General features: G+C 34.6%; 1 protein-coding gene across 1 annotated transcript; it reads left to right on the top strand.

Moving 5' to 3' along the window:
* Positions 1–417: 417 nt before the first annotated feature.
* LOC138321224 (angiotensin-converting enzyme-like) lies at positions 418–24,251 on the top strand. The gene is made up of 13 exons (XM_069264740.1): positions 418–788; positions 11,000–11,167; positions 11,552–11,645; positions 12,940–13,083; positions 13,895–14,086; positions 14,461–14,558; positions 15,181–15,350; positions 17,806–17,930; positions 19,522–19,620; positions 20,169–20,313; positions 20,850–20,948; positions 21,500–21,622; positions 22,665–24,251. Exons 1-13 carry the CDS (start codon positions 600–602, stop codon positions 22,942–22,944), a joined length of 1,926 nt encoding a protein of 641 aa, XP_069120841.1. The 5' UTR covers positions 418–599; the 3' UTR covers positions 22,945–24,251.
* Positions 24,252–24,962: the final 711 nt, after the last annotated feature.

Genomic DNA, 24,962 nt, shown 5'->3' with positions numbered 1-24,962 from the left:
TTTCCCGAACACACTATCTTCATAACGTACATGTCAATTCTACGAACAACTCATTCAAACGTGAACAGAATCTTTAAAACGAATTCACATAGAAGTAGACAGTCGCTTACACATAGTGAAATTAGATATGACATATCGAGGTTAATGTGGTCTATTCTTTTTATGTATTAAATTCACCGTTGAACTTATAAAATAGGCGGACTTCTATATTGTTTCTCCTCATAAAATCGGATGCACAATAAGAATCGCATATAAATGTATATCGCTACTGACTGGTAATGTGCAGTAGTGATAAAGTAACATTAAGCAAAAAGGTAGTATATTTTTTGTTCACATGTAGCACAATTATACTTGTTCATTCGTTAGCTTTACGCCACAGGAGAACGGACGCCTAGTTGTTAATATGCAAATTAGGCGTGTGGAGAGTAATCTCAGATACACGTACATAATGTACACTTTCTTACCGTGAACAGGTGCCAGGGAAGGTTAGGGAGTTGAGTCTGGACTACACTACCGTCGGAATCCGTCCATTCTGAAGGTGAAAATTCATATTTAATTAAAAAAACAATTGATGTGCATATGCTTACAATTATAACACCATGTGGATTTTTCTGGTGGTTATGATGTCATTGACCCTTAGGAGGGGACAGGCCCAGAGCGGTACCGAGGCCGAGGGGAGATTGTTTTTACAGGAATATGATGCAAAGGCCGGAATAGTTTACAACAAAAACGTGAAAGCATCATGGAATTATTACACCAACATCACGGACGAAAACCTGGAGACAATGGTAAGATTTGTTTTAATAATACTATTACAACATTTCTGAATCACTTACTCTAATGTATCAAATCTTATCTCTTCCGGTCTAACAACTTTTATCATGAACTCGCTTATTCTATTTAGTATAACATAAAATAATTACGCTGCATCGGTTTTCTTTCAAACTGTTTTTTTTTCCACTAAATAAATCTCGTTTTGCATTGTCTGTATCCACAACCCTACATCTTATGCCGTGAATTAGAGGGTGATTGATGTAGATTAGGCTGTGGGTCCATCAGACAAAGACAGACAGTATCTGCCAGCTATACATCACAGCCACCTGTTTTGATGAAGAGTTGGTTTTCTTTTTACATTATGGACGGGTCAAGTTTACTTAGAACATTGATGTTCTATCCTAATTATGAAACACTGATTATATAACACTCTGTTTGGCAAACTTGTTCTTGACGAATGAATGCCAATTAAACAGAAGTGAATGTACTATTTTAGGCTGCTGATGAAAACTGACAGAATGAGGACAATGCCCAGACAAATTTTCCTGTTATCTTATCTTTTCTTTTAGTTTTGACACCTATAAAACAATGCTTGCTGGCACGCATCAAAACATCGCTTGGTCTAGTCCATTAGCTATGGTGTAGCCTGGACCTGTGGGCTGGTACTCTCTTTGCACTTTGAAGTCTTGCTCTTTTGGACCAGTCAGGTCTGAGATTTACAGTATGACAAATGTTTGACTCAATGGATCTGGCTTTGTCGAGTACTATTTAACTGGTGGTCAAAATAGGATTTCTGATGTTATTATCGTAACTATGAAATATTTACTCATGAACTCTCAACATTGAATTATTCAGTCGTTATTAGCTATGGCACTATTTGTAAACGAAAGTGCCAGTTCTTTGGTGATTGAGAAAGAATACTGATACACCAAGAGGAATTGTATGTACGCGTCTCTTAAACTTATGTTAAAACAATACACAGTGTAAAGCCTAACTAAAATATTCTATCCATTTGACCTCTCACGTGTTTACCTACTCATTAACACCATAGTGTATGTATTGTTCTACTGTACGGTAGACAGATGGATGTGTCAGGTGTGACGAAGGTTGTGGTGTATGTACTGTCTACTTGATGTTGAAACCTATAAAACATCATTGATATCTTATTATAAGCAAACATATATATAGACTAGTCATTTGGATACTAAATGACACTGATCGGTAGAATTCTTGTGCAGACATTTTTTTGCTATTTCGATAGTTGCTTTATAACGATGCATCAAAAACAATGATTGTTGTTTATTGATGTTCCATGATCCAACGAATGGTTTGCATAATTATATTTGAATATTATATGTTTTGCAGATATTTCATCTTCATTCGGAAAAAAACCCAGTTTTATAGCTTTCTTGAACTGATATGCATTATCTACATTTTCATTAACTCAATTTTACTTATTGCAAGCATTTCCGTTGACTTAAACATTTACTTTATCAGTGAATGACGTTGCCGTATTATTATAGGGGGCGAACGGCGCGTTAGATAACATAACGTATTAACAAATTATATTGATTCCGTATTCGTGGTTTTCAATGCATATTTAATATTTTACAGTAATAAGTTTGCCGTTCTATATGAATTTATTAATAAAGCAAATCAAATGACATATGACAAATGATAATTTCATTTTAACGTATTTTTATATCAAGGATTTTAGAACTCAATTCATCGATTATATACCTTAATCATCTTAAATATGCGATGATGTTGTCATTATATCATTTCTTCACCGAAAAGAGCGTAAATAATGGAAATTCAATTATTTTGAATTGATGATAAATTAAAAGATCAGTATGGAAAGTAGAGGATTTTAAATTCATAATAAATTACCAGTTAATTAACGATTCACATCCATCTTTCACAAATCAACTTCAATAATATACAGAAGGTACTGGATATTTATTATAGATCCCCCTCCCAAAAAAAAGTTTAAAAAAAATAATATCTCATAATTTACAACAATGTCTAAATTCCACATATAGGAGGATGTTAGAATACAATGTGCGTAGTTGTTATAAGTGGCATGGATAGTTGTGGTTTATAGAATACAATCACGGTCTTTGTCATCTCACACAGTTACATCCATAGATGGATCGTTACACCTAAATGTTACATTGTGCATTGTTTTGTTTTTTTTTATTTTAGTGTTGAGGTATTGATTTTTGGTTTTAAACACCAAAACTTAATGTATGTACGACTATTTTAACTAATTCCTGGGACATTATCGTTGCGAAAAGTAGAAGAAGAAATTTATTAGGTCAAATAGCTACACTTTTATCGACAGTTTTCATTTTCTTGCTCTTTATTTACGTCGCAGTTTGTCACCCCTAACAACAGTCTATATGATTTGTTGCCTGTAACATGTTAGATTATAAGACTCTTTCATACGTGGATATGAATAATAGGGATATTCTACCCTCTTCTTCCGATGGTTTTACAACAGTTTGTGACCCTCGGGTAGAATATCCCTATCCTTCATATTCACGTATGAAAGGGTATTTTTCTCTCATGTCTCGACGTTTTCTTGCAATTTTACTTCTATTAAGTTCCGCCATTTTGAAATAAATTCGAAAAAAAATCTCCATACATACAAACATGCATGGTATTTTCAACGCAGTTTCCATTGTTTGTATCTTTTAAAGTAAAACGTTCTAAATTTTAAAAAGAAATTGTTAAAATTGTGCCTAAAAAATAGTAATTTTGTTGACGCTGTGACGTCACGAAGCTTTATTGCATGGGTAGCCATGCAATACAGCCTCAGGCGACATGAGTGTATTGCCCAGGAACAGCCAGTATTACACTTGTAGGTATGAGGGAAAATATATATGTTATTGATACCAGAAGATTTACTCGTGCAATCAACTATACATTTGTTTACTATACATTTGTTTGTATTTAGTATGTATCAGTCTATCCATTTCACTATAACTTTATCATACTATTCATTTGTATGTGCGATTATACACTGTATTGTACATAGTTTTCTATAAGGAGGAGCTGTTTTAGCTCACTTGGCCCGAAGGGCCGGTGAGTTTGTGTCATGGCGCGGCGTCTGTCGGCCGTCCGTCCGTCTGTCCGTCAACATTTCCTTTAAATCGCTACTAGTCATAGAGTTCTGCATGGATTGTAACCAAATTTAGCCACAGACATCCTTGGGAAAGGGGAAACAGAACTTGTATAAATTTTGGCTCTGGCCCCCCGGGGGCAGGAGGGGTGGGGCCCAATTTGGGAAATAGAGGTAAATCATTTAAATCGCTACTAGCCATAGAGTTCTACATGGATTGTAACCAAATTTGGCCACAAACATCCTTAGGGGAAGGGAAACATAACATGTATAAATTTTGGCTCGCCCCCCGGGGGGCAGGAGGGGTGGGGCCCAATTTGGGAAATAGAGGTAAATCCTATAAATCGGTACTTCTCCTAGAGTTCTGCATGGATTGTAACCAAATTTGGCCACAAACATCCTTGGAGGAAGGGAAACAGAACTTGTATAAATTTTGGCTCGCCCCCAAAGCGACAGGAGGGGCGGGGCCCAATAGGGGAAATAGAGGTAAATCCTTTAAATCGCTACTAGTCATAGAGTTCTGAATGGAATGTAACTTGATTTGGTCACAAACATCCTTGGGGGAAGGGGAACAGCACTAGTATAAATTTGTGCTCAGGTCCCCCGGGGGCAGGAGGGGCAGGGCCCAATAGGGGAAATAGAGGTAAATCCTTTAAAACGCTACAAATCATATAGTTGTACATGGATTGTAACCAAATTTGGCCGCAAACATCCTTGGGGGAAGGGAAACAGAACTTGTAAAAAATTTTGCTCTGACCCCCCGGGGGCAGGAGGGGCGGGGCCCAATAGGGGAAATAAAGGTAAATCCTTTAAATCGCTAGTAGTCATAGAGTTCTGAATGAAATGAAACTTGATTTGGTCACAAACATCCTTGAGGGAAGGGGAACAGCACTAGTATAAATTTGTGCTCTGGTCCCCCGGGGGCAGGAGGGGCAGGGCCCAATAGGGGAAATAGAGGTAAATCCTTTTAAACGCTACAAATCATATAGTTGTACATGGATTGTAACCAAATTTGGCCACAAACATCCTTGGAGGAAGGGGAACAGAACTTGTAAAATATTTTGCTCTGACCCCCCGAGGGCAGGAGGGGCGGGGCCAAATATGGGTAAACATAGGTAAATCCTATAAATCACTACTTGTCCTAGAGTTCTGCATGGATTGTAACCAATTGGATCCTCCGTGGGCAGGAGGGACGGGGCCCATTTTGGGAAGTAGATGTAAATCCTTTAAATCGCTACTAGTCATAGTGTTCTACATGGATTGTAACCAACTTTGGCCACAAACATCCTTAAGGGAAGGGGAACAGAACTTGTATAAATTTTGGCTCTGGACCCCCGGGGGTGGGGGGACAGGAGGGGTGGGGGCAGGAGGGGTGGGGCTCAATAGGGGATTGAGAGGTTAATATTAAAATTCCTTCAAAAAAGAAACAATAAACCTGTATACAGAACATTACTTGGCAATAGGGGAAGTAGAGGTATATCCTATCAATCGCTACTTAATTGTCCTTGAGTTCTGTATGGATTGTAACCAAATTTGGGGCCACAAACATCCTTGGGGAAGGGGAACAGAACTTGTATAAATTTTGGCTCTGACCCCCCCCCCCCCCCCCCCCCGGGACCCCCCCCCCCCCCCCCCCAGGGCAGGACGGTTGGGGCCTAATAGGGGAAATAGAGGTAAATCCTATAAATCACTACTTGTCCTAGAGTTTTGCTTGGATTGTAACCAAATTTGGCCATAAACATCCTTGGGGGAAGGGGAACAGCACTTGTATAAATTTTGGCTCTGATCCCCTGGGGGCAGGAGGGGTGGGGCTCAATAGGGGATTGAGAGGTTAATATTAAAATTCCTTCAAAAAAGAAACAATAAACCTGTATACAGAACATTACTTGGCATTACAAACCAGGTGAGCGACACAGGCCCTCTGGTTATAGGTTTAACATACTGTCCAATTGTTTGTTACCATAACATCAGCAAAATATCAAAAACAAATTTTCCGAGATATTATATTGCCAGTGACATGATAAAATATTAAAACCCATTCTTCAATTTAAATAGTATATATGTGACCATTGTAATGGTTTATGGGTAGCACATGATTGGAGATTATGTGATTTATATATAACCACGTAACAATCTAAAACGATTTAGTAGTGATTGTTGTTTGAATTTGGGTCAGAAATGATTACGTCATATTGCAAGACCACAAAGACAGGTAACAGATAATAAGATATGCACTTAATAGTCACAGATGCAAAAGTGCAGCATCTTAATTCAAGGTACTGACCCCGCCCCCTCTATAAAACATCGAATATTAAGTTTTATATGATCATTGTTTTCAACATATTTTATATTTCATTGTCCTATTCCGTCTTTGTATACATAGTTATCTCCCTTGTGAGATCCATTTTGACGTCATTATTTCATACTGCAGCAGTCTCCCAAAACACTCACCTCGCACTTCACACACGCTACACACTGCATGCATGAGACGTCGTCCTTACATGACCCTGGCTGTTAATAGGACGTTAAAATAATCAAACAAACAATGAGTGAACTCATAGCGCCATATCCAATACCAACCCGCAAGGGCAGATACATGTACATAAATAGAGAAACATAAGGAACAGGACTTAAAAAAATTATTACGCGTTAAATGTTGTTAATTTGTCATATATCTATTCACCAAATAAAATAAAACGCTTATGCTATGTGATTGTTCAATGAGATTAATTACTCAATTAACAGCATTTATAACTTATTCACGTGATGTCCGAAGAAAGGACTGAGCTAAATTCTTAAGTGTTTTTTATGAAGGCGGCATTCAGAGATAGTGAATACTGAAAGCCTCTGTTCATGTCAGACACTTATGTTTTAACCTGTTGGCTCATTTATATTCCGATTTTGATCTTTAAGACTGACAGTTTATGTATGAGATCTAGGTGAACTATACTGATAGGGAAGAGCCATATAATAATATGTTATGTCCCGTTAAAAGCATACGATAAAACAGTAAAACTTCCAAACATCAATTAATTATAATGATAATAAGGCGTTAAATTCATACAGTAAAACAACCTTACTAGATAAGCAAAAATATTTTTCGTGAATTTGTATTCACTTTAATAACATTAAATGATTTTTTTTAGTTTGCCAAAATAAATCTTTTCCGCGGAACTACGGAATGTTGCAGCTACGAAAGAGAGATGGTTTACAACACACAATACCTAGTGGCCTCTATCTTCTTTATTGAGATGGTGGTCTAGTCCAGATTTGACCAAACATAAATGAAGTAAATAACCTTAAAGATGCTCCACCGCCGAGAGAGCATAAATGATATTCATCATTTGAATAATAATGGGTGTTTGATCGTGTATGTATATGCATAATTAACACAAAAATAATATAAAATAATTTATTTCGCCTTTGGTGCATGCGCAATCAGTACTTTATTCCATATAGGATATAGTGACACAGATTTTTTTCGGTATGCAATTCATTATTTTTCATATATTTAACTTGAAGTAAAATTAAAAGCTCAAACTTTTCAATGGTGGTAATGGTGTAAAGTAAGTAACTTTTGTAACTGAAGTAAAAATACTACATCGTCTGCTCCTGTTTTTAAGAGTGAAAAAATACCATTTGTCAGCGGTGGAGCATCTTTAAGTCTTTTGAAATGTTCTATTTCCGTACTATACTTATCGTGATTTACTTATAGTTTGGAAGCCTTACATAAGGTCGTATGTGGTGGGTTCAATAATATTATCCATAGTTATTACATGAATATGTATTACTTATTGAGTCAGATCGTCAATACCTATTTGAAATTTAAATAAGGCAGTCACTTTATCTGCTTTTATAAAGATATGATATAACTTAAACTTTGATTTGTTATAACTTAGAAGATTTGTGTTATAATGAATATATGTGGTTGGTGTATTTCCAGGAACATGGTAGGGACTGGTAGATATTATTCACATCTTAATTCTAATAACTCAAACATGACGAGGCTATTTATGTGCTTAGATGAAGGAAGTAAACGTTCGTATCTTTTGTATATGTATTCGTAGTGCTCGTCGTAATCTGCTGCCTATACTGTTACAACAGGGTAAAATCGCATAATATTTCATTTTGTATTGTGATTAAATATTTTGCATATTTTATTTCCAAAATGACATTTAACATTTGTAAAAGTCATCAAAAGAGACAATTAATTCGTACAAAAAAGATTCATGAATTAATGTAAGATACGCCAGTATCCTGATTCGTATCTTTATAAAGAAAATGTTTAGGACCTCGGAATAGTAACTAATCCTTTGTCAATAAGCCACTAGCGGGGTTATGCACTGTGCAATTAAATTGAAGCCCATTGAAGCCCTTGTATCTTTAAAACGGTCAATTCGTAACAGTCTATAAAAAAGAAATATTGAATATACTATACAAGCTAATATCACAAGTTATTTTTCTGTGTGATGTGTAATACATAATCAAATGGTGAAGATGTTCGACACAGAAATATAGGACCTCTATCTGTGTGGGATTAGTTCGAATGTCGCTTAGTCTCCCAAAACACGCACCGAATACTACATACACGCTTCACGCCATATACATGGGAGGCCGTCCTTACATGACCCTGGCTGTTAATAGGACGTTAATTATTTAAATAAAACAAACAAAAAGATCAGAGATATATTGGGCGGAGATCACAACATCTTCGAACGTTTTTCATTTCAAAATATTTTATTAAATTGAAAGATTTAATTCTGGATCGGGCAGCAGGCAAAGTCTATATATGCCCTCTCCACATGTCTGCATGTGATGCATGTATTATATATACAATTTAGAAACATATTTCAAAGAATATTTATATAATCAATCATTTTTTTAGAATTAACACAAATCACACACATTACTGAAAACACTTGTAAATAGTTATTTACATATATAATTAGAAGAAATTACCTATAGCCATGAATAACATGTATATCTTCCTGTTGTATTAAGCTTTAATTAATAACGGTATTAATTGATTAATTAAGGATTAACTTGAATAGATTTTTTATGTTATGGAGATATAACACAAAAATCTGAGTGTACTCTAAATAAACCGCGAAGCGGTTTATGATGAGAGTACACTCAGATTTTTGTGTTATATCTCCATAACATAAAAAATATATTCAAATTAATCCTTATAATTCAATTTACTAAAGATAATCTCTTCAATATTCAAAATTCATTATGGGACTCTTTTGTCTATGAAATCATTACGCCGTCATCTCAGCCAATCAGAAGCAACGTTATAAACGGCGACGCCATTTTTTCCTTTATGGGCTGATAAAGTAAATTTTTAAGCCAATGAAAATGCTCGTAACAAGCAAAATGTAATTATTATTTGCTTAATCAAAAGGTTCTGATTTTAGCTTAACCGGATTCTGTTTATGATTATTATCTTCGTACGTTTATAAATCACCCAAACTTGTCCGAATGGTTAATTAAGCCCTATATTGTGTGTCTAATTATAATTCTATGAGGACCATTTGTTCAGTACTGTCGACGGTTGGTGGTTTTCTTCGGATAAACTCCAACATTTTGTCATTTTCAAGACGTGTTATGTCCTTAAATGACACTGACTGTTTAAATGATTTAAAACAGAAACAAACCAAAATACATAAACGATATATCTACTCCCAAACCCTTCCTACTGCGTCTTAATTACGCTTCTCACTTTTGAAATATTTCAGAGGATCAGAAAAAGTTTAAAAGTATAGGTAGGTGTTCAATGAAATATTAGTATTATAAATACCAATATGTATTAGTTGTATATCCAAATATGCTTTCAATATTGTATCATATCAAGACACAAGACCCGATTATGATTTCCAGCACTTCCTACGGAGGTGTTTGTAAAGGTCGACAGTGTCAGGAATGTCGATGTCGTTACCATACATAATATCTAATTACATTATAACCGTTATAGTACGGTTTCACTATGTACCAATCACTGATTATTTGTTTCCAGGCTCTTAATGCTATCTTTATTTAACGAAATTGGGGCGTTAGTATTTATGGTGTCAATAAAGATAGTTGTCAAGGGCTATATGATTATTGATAGCAGCATACATGAAGAGTTTCTCATGCTGATTGTGTTTATAGTATATTAAAGGTAAAAAAATGACGTATGACATAAAAAGTAAAATTTGTTCTTAAAAATAACAACACTGCTTAGTTGTCCCCAACAATTTTACAAGGATACTACGTTTATCTACCACTTTATAATGCATTATACAATTATGGCCTGGGTTTTTTGAATATGATATGATATGAACTCAAAAGAGTTATATTGACCGAGATGGTTTCCGATTAAAATATAAGAATAAATATGATATAAGACATTCACAATTTACATCAACTTATATTACATCAATTGCAAAACAAGTAATAGGATCACTCATACAAATCAATTTCGATGGCCCCGATGAAAGCGTTAGAGGGGTCTCAGAGTGGGAGGACACCGAAATTGCCGGAGAAAACCCTCATGATCGGGCAGGTGACCGCTGAGAAAAGAACCATTTTTAATCCTTTCACCACGGCATAAAATGTCATAAAATCGAAGTACACGGTATAATGCACAAGTATCGTTGACCGCATACAAATTTAAAAATAAGTTTGTGTTCCATTCATGACTAGTGCTTCATGCCGAGTATGTATTTTCCATTTGATATTTATGTACACAAAATGTCGACTCGGATTATTTAAACACATGGAATTTTATTTAGAATCTTGTCTTTTTAAAAATTCCCATCATTATCGTTAAAAGCAGAGTAATCATTTCGAGACGAGACGTCAATGAATTATTAACTATTATGCTCTCATAAATGCAAACAGTGGTTGATGAGATTGAAAAGTGTCATTGTAATGTAGGTGTAAAGACATGAGTATGAAAGTTGTGCCAAATACAACATATTTCCCTTTACCACTTTTCCTAGCAGAAGAAAAACTACATCTAGGATTCGACTTACTAGTGTTTAAGTAGTATTAGTAGCCAAGGCTTGTACATGTATTATGAATGATATAACTACTCTTTAATGACAATCTTGTTTGCAGACAGCAGTTAACTTGGAATCTGCAGAATTTTCCAAAGAAGTTGCTAGAAACATCAGCACAAGATTCCCTAATTGGAACACATTCACAGACCCGGATGTTAAACGGCAGTTCAAGAAACTTGTTGACTTAGGGTTTGCTGCTATAAACGACACTGAGAAACTGAAATCAGTAAGTATGGAATTGGTGATAAGTTCTAAAGGAATGATCAGCAGGTGTTTTATTAAAATAAAGTTGTCAGTCAAAATGTCAGTTAAAACCTTGAGTAAACAAAAATGGGAATAGAATTTCACCTGTGGTCATTTATGTAGAATAAAATGTTTCATGGACATTTAGGCCATCAGTACAAATGGGACGATAGAAAATAAGAAATGTTTTATGTTCCTAGTAAACAATTAGCTGTTTATGTATCGTGCTTAACACCTATATTTGTATTAAAAACATATTTTGACATTTTGAATTATATTGGATAACTTAATGTCAATTTTAATCACTATATCACAACATGAATAAATTCTATACCTAGATATTCATTTCGGTATCGATTTTCGCTAGATATCCACACTGGAGGCTGAGCTGACAGGTATATACAGTACCGGTCAGGTGTGTCTACCGGAGTTCGGTAAAGGCTGTCTGTCCCTAGAACCAGGTAAGTCCAAAAATAGACAGAGCAATCCTTATGTAGTCGGGGTTTAACGTCTACATAGTATGTGAAATTAATGTCGCAGGTTCCAAAATGACAATATCTGGGGTTGTACGAGTATAAGTTGGTTTAAGAACAGATAAAGTCGTAAACGAGGACGTGTATGCTCATCCTGAATGACATAGCCTAAGACTGCAGACTTCTATACGAGTACAAAATCATGTACATTGATTGTGAATGGTATACCTTTACCAAAATAGCTTTTGAATGTTTAAATGTAATTGCAAAAGGAGTCTGTGGAAAAGTTTGTAGGGTTCTAAAAGTAATTAGCTTATCGTCAATGCTGCATTTATTTTTACGTCGGGGACAATTGCAAATAACGCGACCCGTCTTCTGTGGTCCGGTGTTGTCTTAATTACCGCAAAGTAGTTCTTTATCATTACGCCACGCGGTAAAACAGCGACAGAAACCATCCTTGTTCACACAGATAACACCTGATTTACACAGGTGATCTTGGCGTTTTTGTTTTAACTCCATCATTGGCCATTGGTATATATATTCCGTGATTACAATTGTTATTTATAAAATTTTATTCGTAAACGTCATGGACCTTTTATATAATATAAGAAAAGAGATAAATAAGTGAAAAATATGTCAAAACAGTACAGGCTGTAATGATGCTGAAATATGCGTGGACACAAACCTGTCAAATATAAGTAGCATTTGACTCATGAGTATTAAATTCTGTATGGAGGTAAAGTAAACAGAGTGGTGTGCTTACATATAAATGTGTGTTGATACATCATTTAGGTAGTTCGGTATTCATTTAGTCAACACGACGGATGTATTAAATTAAGATAATGACGAATTTAAGTTCAACTCATCAATAATAAATGCTCAGGCTCAGTTTGTATTGTAAGATTCTAAGTTTTGTTAGCATTCTTGAGGATATTGCGGGCACACATTCTTGACATACAATGTAGCATGCAACATACAAAATATAGAACATTGAACTAGTTCCTGAATGCATTCCGGAATTTTCAAAATATGCTCATTTTTCAACCACAGGCAAATTTTGTAAGCGTAAAAAAGTTGAATTTATATGTGTTCCTTGGACATTACTATAGGTATTGTATTATTTATCAAGCACGATAGAAAAAGGGAAATCCAGCATATACAACAGAAAACGTTGATACTCACTGAATGTATACAAAACTTCCATCAGCAATGCATATCAATATCATATTTCCTTATCCTAACTATATTATTTATGTCAATAACAACATTTCTGATAATCCAGGTCTGACGGATTTGATGGCGAAGAGTAGGAACTATCAGGAGTTGGTGGCTGTTTGGAAAGGATGGCGAGACGCTTCAGGAAAGAAAATGAGATCAAAGTACACAGACTTTGTCAACGTCATGAACGAGGCCATCGCCTTCAGTGGTATGACGTATACACATCACCGTTTCCAATCTTCGCGAAATTATTATTCATACACAATATATGTATGATTTCGAAAAGTGTGCATTGCAAAAGATTAAGTACAAAATTTCAAGACACCTCGTTGCGGTCGAACAGAAAAAAGTTGACCAAATATTTACTTGCATAACGTTTCTGGACATTTTGTCATACCATGCATGCAGCTATTAATAGTGTGACTTAACGCTATGTTTATCCATGATGCAAACACTTTTGATTGACTAAGTTATTGGCATGCAATAAATCACAAAATCTATCGAAGCTAATACCTTAAGTAATTACACTTTTACTATAAATATATGAATATTATTACAAATTAGTTGTAACATTCATAATTAATATTCAAATTAATATTCTTTTCAATGGGATAGTAAAATTGCCGATCGCAAAATTGCATTTCAAATATTTCAAATGAAAAGCAATAGACCTGTTTTATAACAAATATAATCTTATTTGCAAAACTAGTACAGGTGGGTTTTTTTTTAGATCTTTGCCAAAACAAATTACGTGGAATATATCTTCATACTGAGTGATCAGTGAAACATCTGGTCTTATGACTGTTGATGTGCTAAGCGCTGATATTGCGAACATTAATCGGCCCCCAATGAAATTTGGTTAACAGAAATTGAGTTCGGTCTCTAGTTGATTGTTCGCCTTCCGTAGATTTTACTACTATATATGTTTCTCTTACACCAGGGATATCATATTAATTATATACTGACACTCAGGCTTAATTAAATATCATAACATGATGCCATGTGATTGTTATCCCCAGGTTACAACGACACAGGAGAGTACTGGAGGTCTTGGTACGAGACACCGACGTTTGAGGAGGATGTTAAAAATCTGTACGAACAACTCCGTCCATTATATGAAAACCTCCATGCGTATGTCCGCCGGAAGTTGATGAAGCAATATGGGGAACAGTATTTCCCTGACAACGGGCACATTCCCGCTCATTTGTTTGGTAATTGCATTAGTTTGCCTGTGTTTGACACTATCACTATTGTTAAAATAACGTTTCGATATTACTTGGCCTCAACAACGGATATTCGTCAATCAACCTTTTACTCAGAATGTAAAAGATCCAACCAATATAGTTAGAATAGTGATGACCGATAAAGTAAATGTATGTCTTAAACAGCCTTTTACATATTTCTTTTAAATTAACGCCTTTCTTTTATCGATTAAATGTGACTTTTCTAGTCATCAAATCAAACCATCTGATATAGACCTAAACATTTTTGAAGATAAACGTTACAATCAGACAGCCGGCATATCTTAATCAGTAGGTTTTTGCTACCATATCAACCTTTATGACATGGAATATTTGTTTCCTAGGTAACATGTGGTCACAGGACTGGCTGAATATATACGACATTGTAGAACCATACCCCGAGGCCACCAGTGTAGACATCACAGCCAAGATGATAGAAAAGGTAACATGGAAATGGTTGTCAGAGGAAATTTATCGGGTCGAATGACTGATCATCGAAACCGATTTTTACAGCCATTTGACATTTGTTTTTGCAGATATAAAGGATCTTACATGAGTGGCTATGTCATATGAGATTTATAAAAAAAAAAGTTCAGTAATTTGACATGTTACGAGCCTTTGAATAATTATTTAATTTCACATTATGTAGCGACGAGTGTAAGATTCTATTTATCCCATAAATAGGGTTTATGGAAATAAAGACGAAACTTTCAACTTCGTTTCGATATAAGAGAGGCGAAATCAGGCTCAAGTGTGACTTTCCCCTCCTACGAGACAATTTGGGGAAGCTACATTTTCATTATAACTTCATTATTACATCTGACGTCTCAAAATTGTTATTACACTTGTGGTATGGCGTTACCAGCCAGTTATGTGATATACACATGTTTCCCTAAATCAATATTTTGACAATCTACCGTATATCCGTTGTATTCGCGCGTTTGTGAACTATTGTCGGGAACATTTGATCTGGGTACCATTAAGAAATTTTGTATAAAACGTATTTAAATTGACCTTTCAATTATATAAGGAATTGACATTGTAATCCAATTGTCTCTGTTTAGGGCTACAATATAACACACATGTATCGAGTGGCGGAGGAGTTCTTCACATCAATCGGCCTTGACCCTATGCCAGAAGGATTCTGGTCAAAATCTATGCTCGAGAAACCAGCCGACCGTGACGTAGTTTGTCATGCTTCTGCGTGGGATTTCTATGATGGTCAAGACTTCAGGTGATTGTCCTTTACTAAAAAAGAATATTAATAGGCTTTAAAATGGCTTTCAAAATGTCTATTGCTCCGGTGACGTCGTTTGTTTACAAATGGACTCGTTGGTTGACTATACTGAATGTCATACTCTATTATTGTTCAAATTATTATGGACAGCCTCTGTCTGATTGCGTGTGGAAATGTGTTTTGAGACACTGTGGTCGTCTCTCCTTGTAATAATGAACTATCTTGCATGTATAGTTCATTTTCGTTCAAACATACAGTCAAAGACGCGAAGAAAAAAATCCCACATTATACTGACCACACCTTGTATCCTGAACGTTGGTCAGGAGCACAAACTACCAATTGTTACTACTATGGTACTTGTATGGCAAGATGCATACATCAAAAATCTATAAAGTTGAACATTTATATACTTCCAATTATTTTATGACTGTCCGAGCAATGCGAGCTTACTTACACAAGGTGTCAGATGTACTGAAAAGTATATGAACTTAGTTTCATATACATTTCAGTAAATCCATTTAAAATCATAATACTTTATTTCATCGTGCTTTTTTAGGATTAAACAGTGTACGACAGTTACAGCACTACAACTGCGTATAGTACACCATGAAATCGGACACATCATGTATTTTCTCGCGTACAGAAAGTTGCCACGTGTATTTAGAAGGGGTGCAAATGGAGGTATTATTATTAAAAACTGCGTTTGCCTGAAGAATAGCTATATATACAGATATATATAAGCGATATTCCAATGGTGCTGGGAGGATATTAAAACGATAACAGCTTTTTTATATTTAAGCCTATTTACTCGTGGAAAATAGTTGAATTTGGCTACATCGTTTGATGATGAAGTACTTAGTAAGTCAGATTGATATAAATATGTTATTGAACTAACTACTAATGACATTTGTTTTGTGTGTTCTGTCCCTCTATTTGTTTCACATCGAACAGTTCAAATAACAAGGTTGGAGGACCGTATCAACGTTTGTTTGTATGCTTTGTTGTATGCAACATTATTAATATCCAGGGTCATTAAAGGACGTGTCAGGTTCAGAAAAAAGTTCGTCCTCGTAACCCGGAGAAACAAACACCGACCTCTCAGTACCTTGTAACTATCCCTCGTGGCGTTCAAACTCAGGGATGGACGACCAGTGGTATATACGATCAGTTATAATTGTTTCCATATGAAGATGTTTGAGTTGTATTGATTTGTAGGATCAGCCAATGCACGACCGTGACAGATGACAGTCTACAAACTGTACATCACGAGATGGGACATGTTGTTTATTTTCAGTCCTATAGACAACATCCTCGTCTGTATCGCGGTGGGGCAAACCCTGGTAATGTAACCGGGACTTAGACTTCCTAGTCATTGGATTTAGTTCCGGATTTCTTCATCGTTATTTCCATCGTTTTCACCAGTTTAACAGTTTTTTATGGAAGTTCTGGGGTATTTTAATACCTTTTATTTGAAAACGTATAAATACTGATAATTTAAGTTGCAAGGAATGTTTTATGTAGGTAAACAATGAAAAAAAATATTTTAAGAAATCCGAACCTAATGTAAGACGAGGAATGTTTATATGATTTTTGTGGTATGTTTTTCACCATTTTTAAATGTGTTGAATGTGTGTTGTGATGTATCTTAGGTTTAATCGAATGCTATTTTAGCTGTAGCACTACGTTGACACTTTAAAATGCCAATATGCTTCAAAGTGCATATCAATAAAATAATTCACTTCTTGGAAATATAAACCGTATAAGCTTTCACAATTTACAAAATTAATAGGATTCGTTGTGAGATGAATGTTTTATAAATGCATAAATACACTGAAAACTAATCAGCTAATTAAAGATCGTTAACCTCACATACAATTGTTCTTGGAGATTCATTCGTTATTTTGCTTGATTATATTATCTATTATATCTTAAAGGAGTTGAAGCTGCAAGAGTTTATTCATTATTTTGTTGTTATTATACCACATTTAACACAATTCCTTATATAACCCTTTTTCTTTTTTAAGCTCGAGATATTGTGTCCAAATTTTAGGTCTAATAGTCATACTCCTCCGCACCAAGGCGTCTGACTTTCCATACGTCACGACTTAAAAACCGTTATTTTGCTTATTATGTCATAAGAATAAACCTTCTGATCGCAACATTCCTCATCATAGGCTTCCAGGCCCCGATTTCTCGAAACAAACTTGCCTCAACACGGACCAATGTAAACTAAATGATGCAAGTTACACAACAAAGGATTAATTTCAGTCGCCACTTAGTATATCGAGAAATCGGGGATGGTTTTAAATCAAGCATTTAAAGCAAAATAAGAAAAAGAAATATTTTATTTTTCATATATTAATAATGTTGGCATTAAATTATTTACCATCAACCCTGCTAGTTTAAATATTTTATTTGTGGTTTGCCCAGAATGTCAAGTCTTTCGTTGTAGGATAAAACAATGTACAACTCTAACCGAGGCCCAGCTTCTCACCGTCCATCATGAAATGGGACATGTTATCTATTTTTTGGAGTACAAAAACCAACCTGTACTTTATCGTGGTGGAGCTAATCCTGGTAAACATCATATTGCACTACTGCACTCAAAAAGGCCTTTTGTTATCCCTCCAGCTTATTCCTGCCTTCGCTTTGAAATGAGAATTGAAAGAAGGAGTCAATGAGAGCTGTGCATTATTTGTGTATTCGATTAAGCACTTTCGTCTCGTGTTTGGCTTGAAATGAGAACTGCAATCGAGAACTATGCAATATGTCTACGCTTTAAATTACGATGTTTTTCCTTGTGCTATTCTTGTCAGATTAATGGAAAAAGATTTTAAAGTGGTTTGCAGTAAATGAAATCGAAAGATATACATTATATGTTTTTAGGATTAAGCAATGCACAACTGTAACAGAGAGTCAACTTCTGACTGTTCATCACGAGATGGGTCACGTGATTTATTATCTAAATTACGTCAATCAACCAGTTCTCTACCGGAGGGGAGCTAACCCCGGTAATGTTCATTTATTTTTCGGCAGTATTACTTAGCCCTGTTAGCGTCCATGCGCTCTTTAGTAGTAACTTATATATCAATGTAGATAGTGATAATTTACTCGACTCAGATATCAGACATCGTTGTCACGTGAGATGGCAACACCTGTAGCCTCTTAGGAACGTATTTAATGGTCCAAAGACAAAAATGTTCTTGCTGCCTGCGATGCGATGATAAGAATGTTGAAATTGACTCATGTAAGCAAGAATGGCACATTAGCATCATCTACTAGTTGCACAAGCACAAAACTGTAAAAAGATTCACCAATGACATATATGACTACATTGATGTTTATCAAAATAGCATTATGTCAAATAATAAATTGTAGAGTCATTAAAGAGATCCATACCTGAAGCAGAACAATTGATCTCTAAAGTTGAACTACATCTTAATTACGTTACTGTTTAAAGAAATAATCTCCAAACACGCACTAACTTATATTCTGAATCAATACGCTCTGCTTTTGTTCGCCTCTTAAGTCTGTTTGGGTATGTGTTTCTCATTGAGTATCTATTGTCGAAAGTAGTTTGCTAGGCAGATATGCTGCATGGTGCATTCATTTCCACATTGGCATATGGTGCAATAATTAGTAGTATAGCTATGAATTAAAATTCTGCATGTGTGTAAACCTTTGTACAAATTACTCCATTTTGTATGTCGTCTTGGTACTTTATGCATACATTGTATTTAACTACTATTTTATATTTCTTTAGTTTGTGATCGTATATAAAAAAACTTTTAAAAACACGCGGACATTTCAAAATGCACAACTAGAGTAGATAATGTCAGTAGCACGAAAAATCCTGATGTTTAACGTTATTAAAATAAGTGTTAGGTTTTGTTCTGAATTTTGCACTTAAAACACAATTTGTTTAATTCTGATTCATATAGTTTGATGCTACTTAAACTTTTCAAATCTTCAAATCCGTTAATAATTACAAAAATCATGATATATATCAGTCTCCCTAATTGGTCTGATAATGGAAAATGTTCAATACTTTGTTAGTATACCTTGAAACTTCAAGAACAATAATATGATAATACGTTTTAAAATTAATTTCAATAAAGTTAATGAAAACGTAATTTAAATATATTTATAACATTCTGTGATTAAACAGGTTTTCACGAGGGCATGGCTGATATTGTCAGTTTGTCCTTTCAAACTCCTGAACATATGAAGGCGATTGGACTATTAGATGAAATCCCGACAGATGACAGTAAGTGTTATACATATAGTTGTTTTACCGGTAGTATAAGTTTAGCGCTCCTAGCTTTTTGCGCTGTCGTTGAAGCGCTAACTGATGTAAAGCGCTAAATTTTGCACAAAGGTATTTCCAATTTTGAACCTTCGAATTGCGTTAATGTATATCCGCATTAATAAATCATAATTTACAATGAGCGTTAAAATCTACCTATGGTAAAACAAGTTACAGTAATTGATATAGTCTTAAGTTGATTAAGACTTGGATGGCGGTTTCAAGAATGTCATAGTTCAGAGTCAGTGTTATTCCGGTATAGATATTGCATTTGAATGGTTATCCACAGAATTTAAAAAGAAAAGTAAAAATAAGTATTTTAGAAGACAGAAACAAGCGCTATTTTATGGAAAAAATCAAATAAGAAATTTGATTTCATAGTTGAGTCGTCAAAAGACATAAAAGCTTTATTTCTATAATTCGGTCAGGGTCTGAAATGGGCACAAGAATAATCTATACATTGTTTGCTTTTGCTTTCAAACTGAACCATGAGCTAAGTTTAATTACAGAAAGTGACCTAAACTTTCTGCTAAAGATGGCTTTAGACAAGGTAGCCTTCCTACCCTTTGGTTACCTCATTGATCAGTGGCGCTGGAGTGTGTTTAATGGGAAGACAACTCCGTCAACGTACAACCACGATTGGTGGGACCTTAGGTAATTTAATAACAAAAGGTTTATGAACACAATTAATAGATCTTAAAAAGTACGATTTTTTTAATCTCGTAATTTTATTTGTCAGTATCACCGATGATTCCAAAATATTAAGTTAAAACGATCTAGGCTAAATACATATTTATTATTTTTTTATCCTGACGGTCCATCACCTTAACCGTAGATGGTGATAGGAACAAACCTATACGAGTTGGACATCAACCAAATCTATTTAAGTACTTGGTATCTTCATGTTTGCAGATATTTTTTGAAAAATGTTGTTTATTCTATTATGATTTTCATTAAAATATGCTAAATGAATCGATTAGAAAAATAAAAGCCTTTAAAGACACAAGGAGCTTGTCAGCATTGTAGTTAACATCAAGTTTTACAGAAAGGAATATGAATTTTATATGAAGAATCTTTTTGACTGTTCATGGATACATAGAAGAACGAAACAAGTGTATACAATAATTGATATTTCGCGTTAACTTTCGTAAAATCCATACAATCCATTAAGCATAATCTTTCCATTACAGATGTAAGTACCAAGGTATATCTCCTCCCGTGGAAAGGACAGAGGATGACTTCGATCCTGGCGCAAAATATCATATCCCAGGAAATACTCCTTACATCAGGCAAGCTTGCTGTACTTTATCATAATATATTTAAACTCATTGAGCCCGGATGTTCAACCGGCGAATTGCTTCATCACGTGATTAATGGAATTTTTATAACCGTTTTGTGACAAAATATGTGATTGTATCGTTGGGAAGTAGGTAAAGAATGGAATATTTCAGAGAGTATTTAAATCATGTCAAGTAAGCTTGATTTGAAAATTGTCGTTAACCTATGATTAGCCTAATCACCTTTTGGACAACCGAGTCTTCAACAAAAGTGTAAAATATAACAATGAAATGCTGGTCATGAAACTTTGATGATGTAAGTTTAAGCTTTTCTTAGAATAAAAAGAGTATTAATTAAGGATGCATTACAGAATTATACAATGGGAAACGCTTTCAATTATTTTATCTACAACATAATTACAATTCGTACACTGTAGAATAAGTCCAGAAGATAGGCTAGGTTTGAAACAGTCATAATATTGATAAATTATGATATACAAATGAAATTAATGTCCACAAACCATTTAAGTAATTGGCAGTTTATTGATGTTTTTTTTTCATAGGTATTTTGTGAGTTACATTCTACAGTTCCAATGGCACAAAGCACTTTGTGACGAGATCGGATATACCGGCCCACTTCACAGATGTGACGTGTATCGTCAAACTTCTGCAGGCAACTTACTGAGGTAAAGGAAGGCAAACATTGATTTCGATATCATATATACTGTTATTTTTATACTTTATATTTAAATTGTCTCTACCTTTAAATTCTTGATAAAAATATATTTCAAGCTAAGTAAAATGTGAATTGCGTTTTTTTGCATTATGCATTTTTTCTCGAAATCTTTAAAAAAATCAATACCGAAAGATTGTTGTTTCGGTTTTCAAAATGAATAATGTTGCAATCGACGCTTTAGCAGTGTTTTAAACAAAAGAAAAAATATCGAGAAATAAAAGAAATGGCATTGTATTACGCTGTAATGATTAATTGTTGATTTACTGACAAAAAGAAAATGAATTAAACCTAATGAGAAATTCCATAGACTGTCAATTCAGTAATAAAATGACTGATGTTAAGTGTATAAATCAGAAATAAGGCTAGTGCTGATGACAAATAAATGCAATGAATATCGATAAACAACTGAAAAATATAAATGAATGATATCTTTATAACGTTAATGATCGTGAAGGGCTTCATTACCATTATACCCTCATAACCTCAACAAAATAAAAAATATATTCCTTATATTTACATTTTTTCACGTAAATGAATATAATTTATTCTCGCGGCATACCCATATTTTTTCTCTCCCGTCATCGTCAACAATTTGATTGAACAGCTGATTCGAATCTAGTCATTCATATGTTCCCACCAAAAGTGGGGTCATGACCCTACGTTGCTACGCCATCGACTATTCCCGTAACAATAGAATCGCCGCACGTGTTTTGCTATCTTTATACACTGATAATGATAATAATAGAAAGCATGGTTATTGTGTCCATGTCAGTGCAAACTGTAAATATTCTTTGCTGATCTCATAATCCTGTAGCTGCAATGGTTTGTTTGTGAGTATAAAGTGACATGACTACAAAACACGAAAGATGTCGCCATCCTACCACAAAAAGGACAATATATATCTCTGATGTTAATGATCAGAGCAAACACAATTGGAAATCTGTTTTGCATGTTTTTTCAAAGTCATTTCTTCCAATTTTGTATTACTTCAGGAATATGTTGGAGCTCGGTTCTTCCAAACCATGGCAAGAGGCGATGCAGGTGATCACGGGTTCCAGGGAAATGAGCGTCCTCCCCATGGTTGAGTATTTCGATCCGTTGTTACAGTGGCTGAAGGAACAGAATAAGGAGGAAAACATAGGATGGAGCTCCATCTGTCCAACAAATATTCCTGCTCCGAATGCTCCAAGATCTCCCTCTGGTTCCAGTAGGATTCATCCAGCAACATTCCTTGTCGGTCTGATGTTATTTTTAAGGCTAATTTTCGGTTAGAAAATCCAGTAGATTTCTCTTTCACTTCTCGCATTACATATGTAGAGGAATAATTATCGTGCTGCAGTGGAATTATTCTTTGTCCTTATAATTACTGTCAATCCGTATAATTCGAATATATATCGCTCGATGTTGATCCTCTATTTCTCGGATAACTTTTAGGCTGCGAATAGCAATATATCCCATTCCTTTTACATACCTAGGACAACAACCCTGCGTATTTATGAAACACGTGAATGAGATCTCAAGCAAATTAATCACTTAGACATATAAAAATTTCTTTCATACCTACAATGTACGAATGTAATACTGACTGGTCTAGGGCAATATCATAGCTACCCATGCAATAAAGCTTCGTGACGTCACGGCGTCAACAAAATCTCTATTTCCTCGGTAAAACTGAACAATTTTTTTTCACGAATATGACTGGTTTTACTATAAAAGATGCATACAATGAAATTTGTTTTGAAAATATAATGTAATTTTTCACGTATGGAAAATTGACTTCCAGTCGTGGATTTCTTTGAATTTATTTCAAAATGGCGGGATATTATAGTTGTAAAATTGCAATAAAACGTCGAGTTATGAACGAAAAATACTCTTTCATATGTGGATATGAAGAATAGGGATATTCTAACCTCAGGATCACAAAATGTTGCAAAATACATTTTGTAATACATTTTGTGACCCTCGGGTAGAATATCCCTATCCTTCATATCCACATATGAAATAGTCTTATAATATTACATGTGGTTTAACTATCGGACATACGTCTTATGTCGACAGTTGACTTCAAAAAGCAATTAATTAAAATAGATTTGAACAACATAATTAAGAATAGGTTTTGTTCTGTATAATGACTGTTAAGGACAAAAGCTCTATTTACTCATCAATTCCATCGTTTCAGCTGTTCAATATACCGGGGTTTACTGTAGTATATAGAGGCTTGTAGCAAATGACAACATATCAAGTATGTGTTCGATGTTAAACAAAATCGTGAATAATACACATAATATTATTTGATTTTGTACATTTATTTGTTTGACCAACTGTGTGTGCCTTATGAAAGAGTAATTTTTGTACTTTGATATAGACAACTTAAATAAGTTTAGTTAACATATTTTAGTAACATGATGTTATTACATTTTGTATATAGTTCTGTGATTGATTTGATATTGTAATTGTGTCGTTCATATAACTGTAAACGCCAAACTAAATGTAAATATTGTATGATAACATAATGAAATGCATATCATGGAATATTTTTCACGAAGAGTTTATTTTCAAATACATAATTTTAGATTAAGCCTCAGTTTTCTGTTATCTATCGAAGCCAGTGTAAGAGAAATACTTTGAGTAAGGTACTACTACCCACTTGCTGTTACTCCCATTAACCCCTTAACTTCCATATACGCCAAACTACGCCAATAACGTGTCGGTGTTGAACAAATCATTGATCAAATCATCCCTTATTTCAGGAGCTATTGAGATACTGATTATACCTGCTAAAACTGGAGATAACAAGTAATATTTTGTGTTTTTACCATTTTTTCAGTAAACAATATCTTCAAGATGTGTTAGTTTTATTGAGTTAAAAAAGATGCTGACTGAAAAATGGAACATTTTAAATTGATGATGTCGTCTTTCTGTCGGTGTAGCATTCTGTGTCATAACAAAATCGCAAATAGTATTAATTTGTATGAATACCAATAGAACTAAACACATATAAGTTACATGCCATGTGAAATACAGTAACACGAATCACAACTGCCGAGGACCTGCCCGTATTGTCAATAATACCGACGGTGTCGGTGTGGTTATGAATTTATTTAGATTTTTCCTATGAATATACACAGTGCTGGTAATTCATTATCATATAAACGATACGCCACACAGGTATAAAAATAAAGCATCTCTATCAGTATCATAAATTAAGTTCATTGAAAAGATGACATAAACATAACATCGATACAATAGACATATAAATATTTTGTGGATTGGAATACTGGATTAGCTTC

This window comes from Argopecten irradians, chromosome 4 (genome assembly GCF_041381155.1).
Source record: "Argopecten irradians isolate NY chromosome 4, Ai_NY, whole genome shotgun sequence".
Taxonomy (NCBI): domain Eukaryota; kingdom Metazoa; phylum Mollusca; class Bivalvia; order Pectinida; family Pectinidae; genus Argopecten; species Argopecten irradians.
Note: the sequence above shows the minus strand (reverse complement) of the source record. Positions and strands in the feature narration are given on the sequence as shown.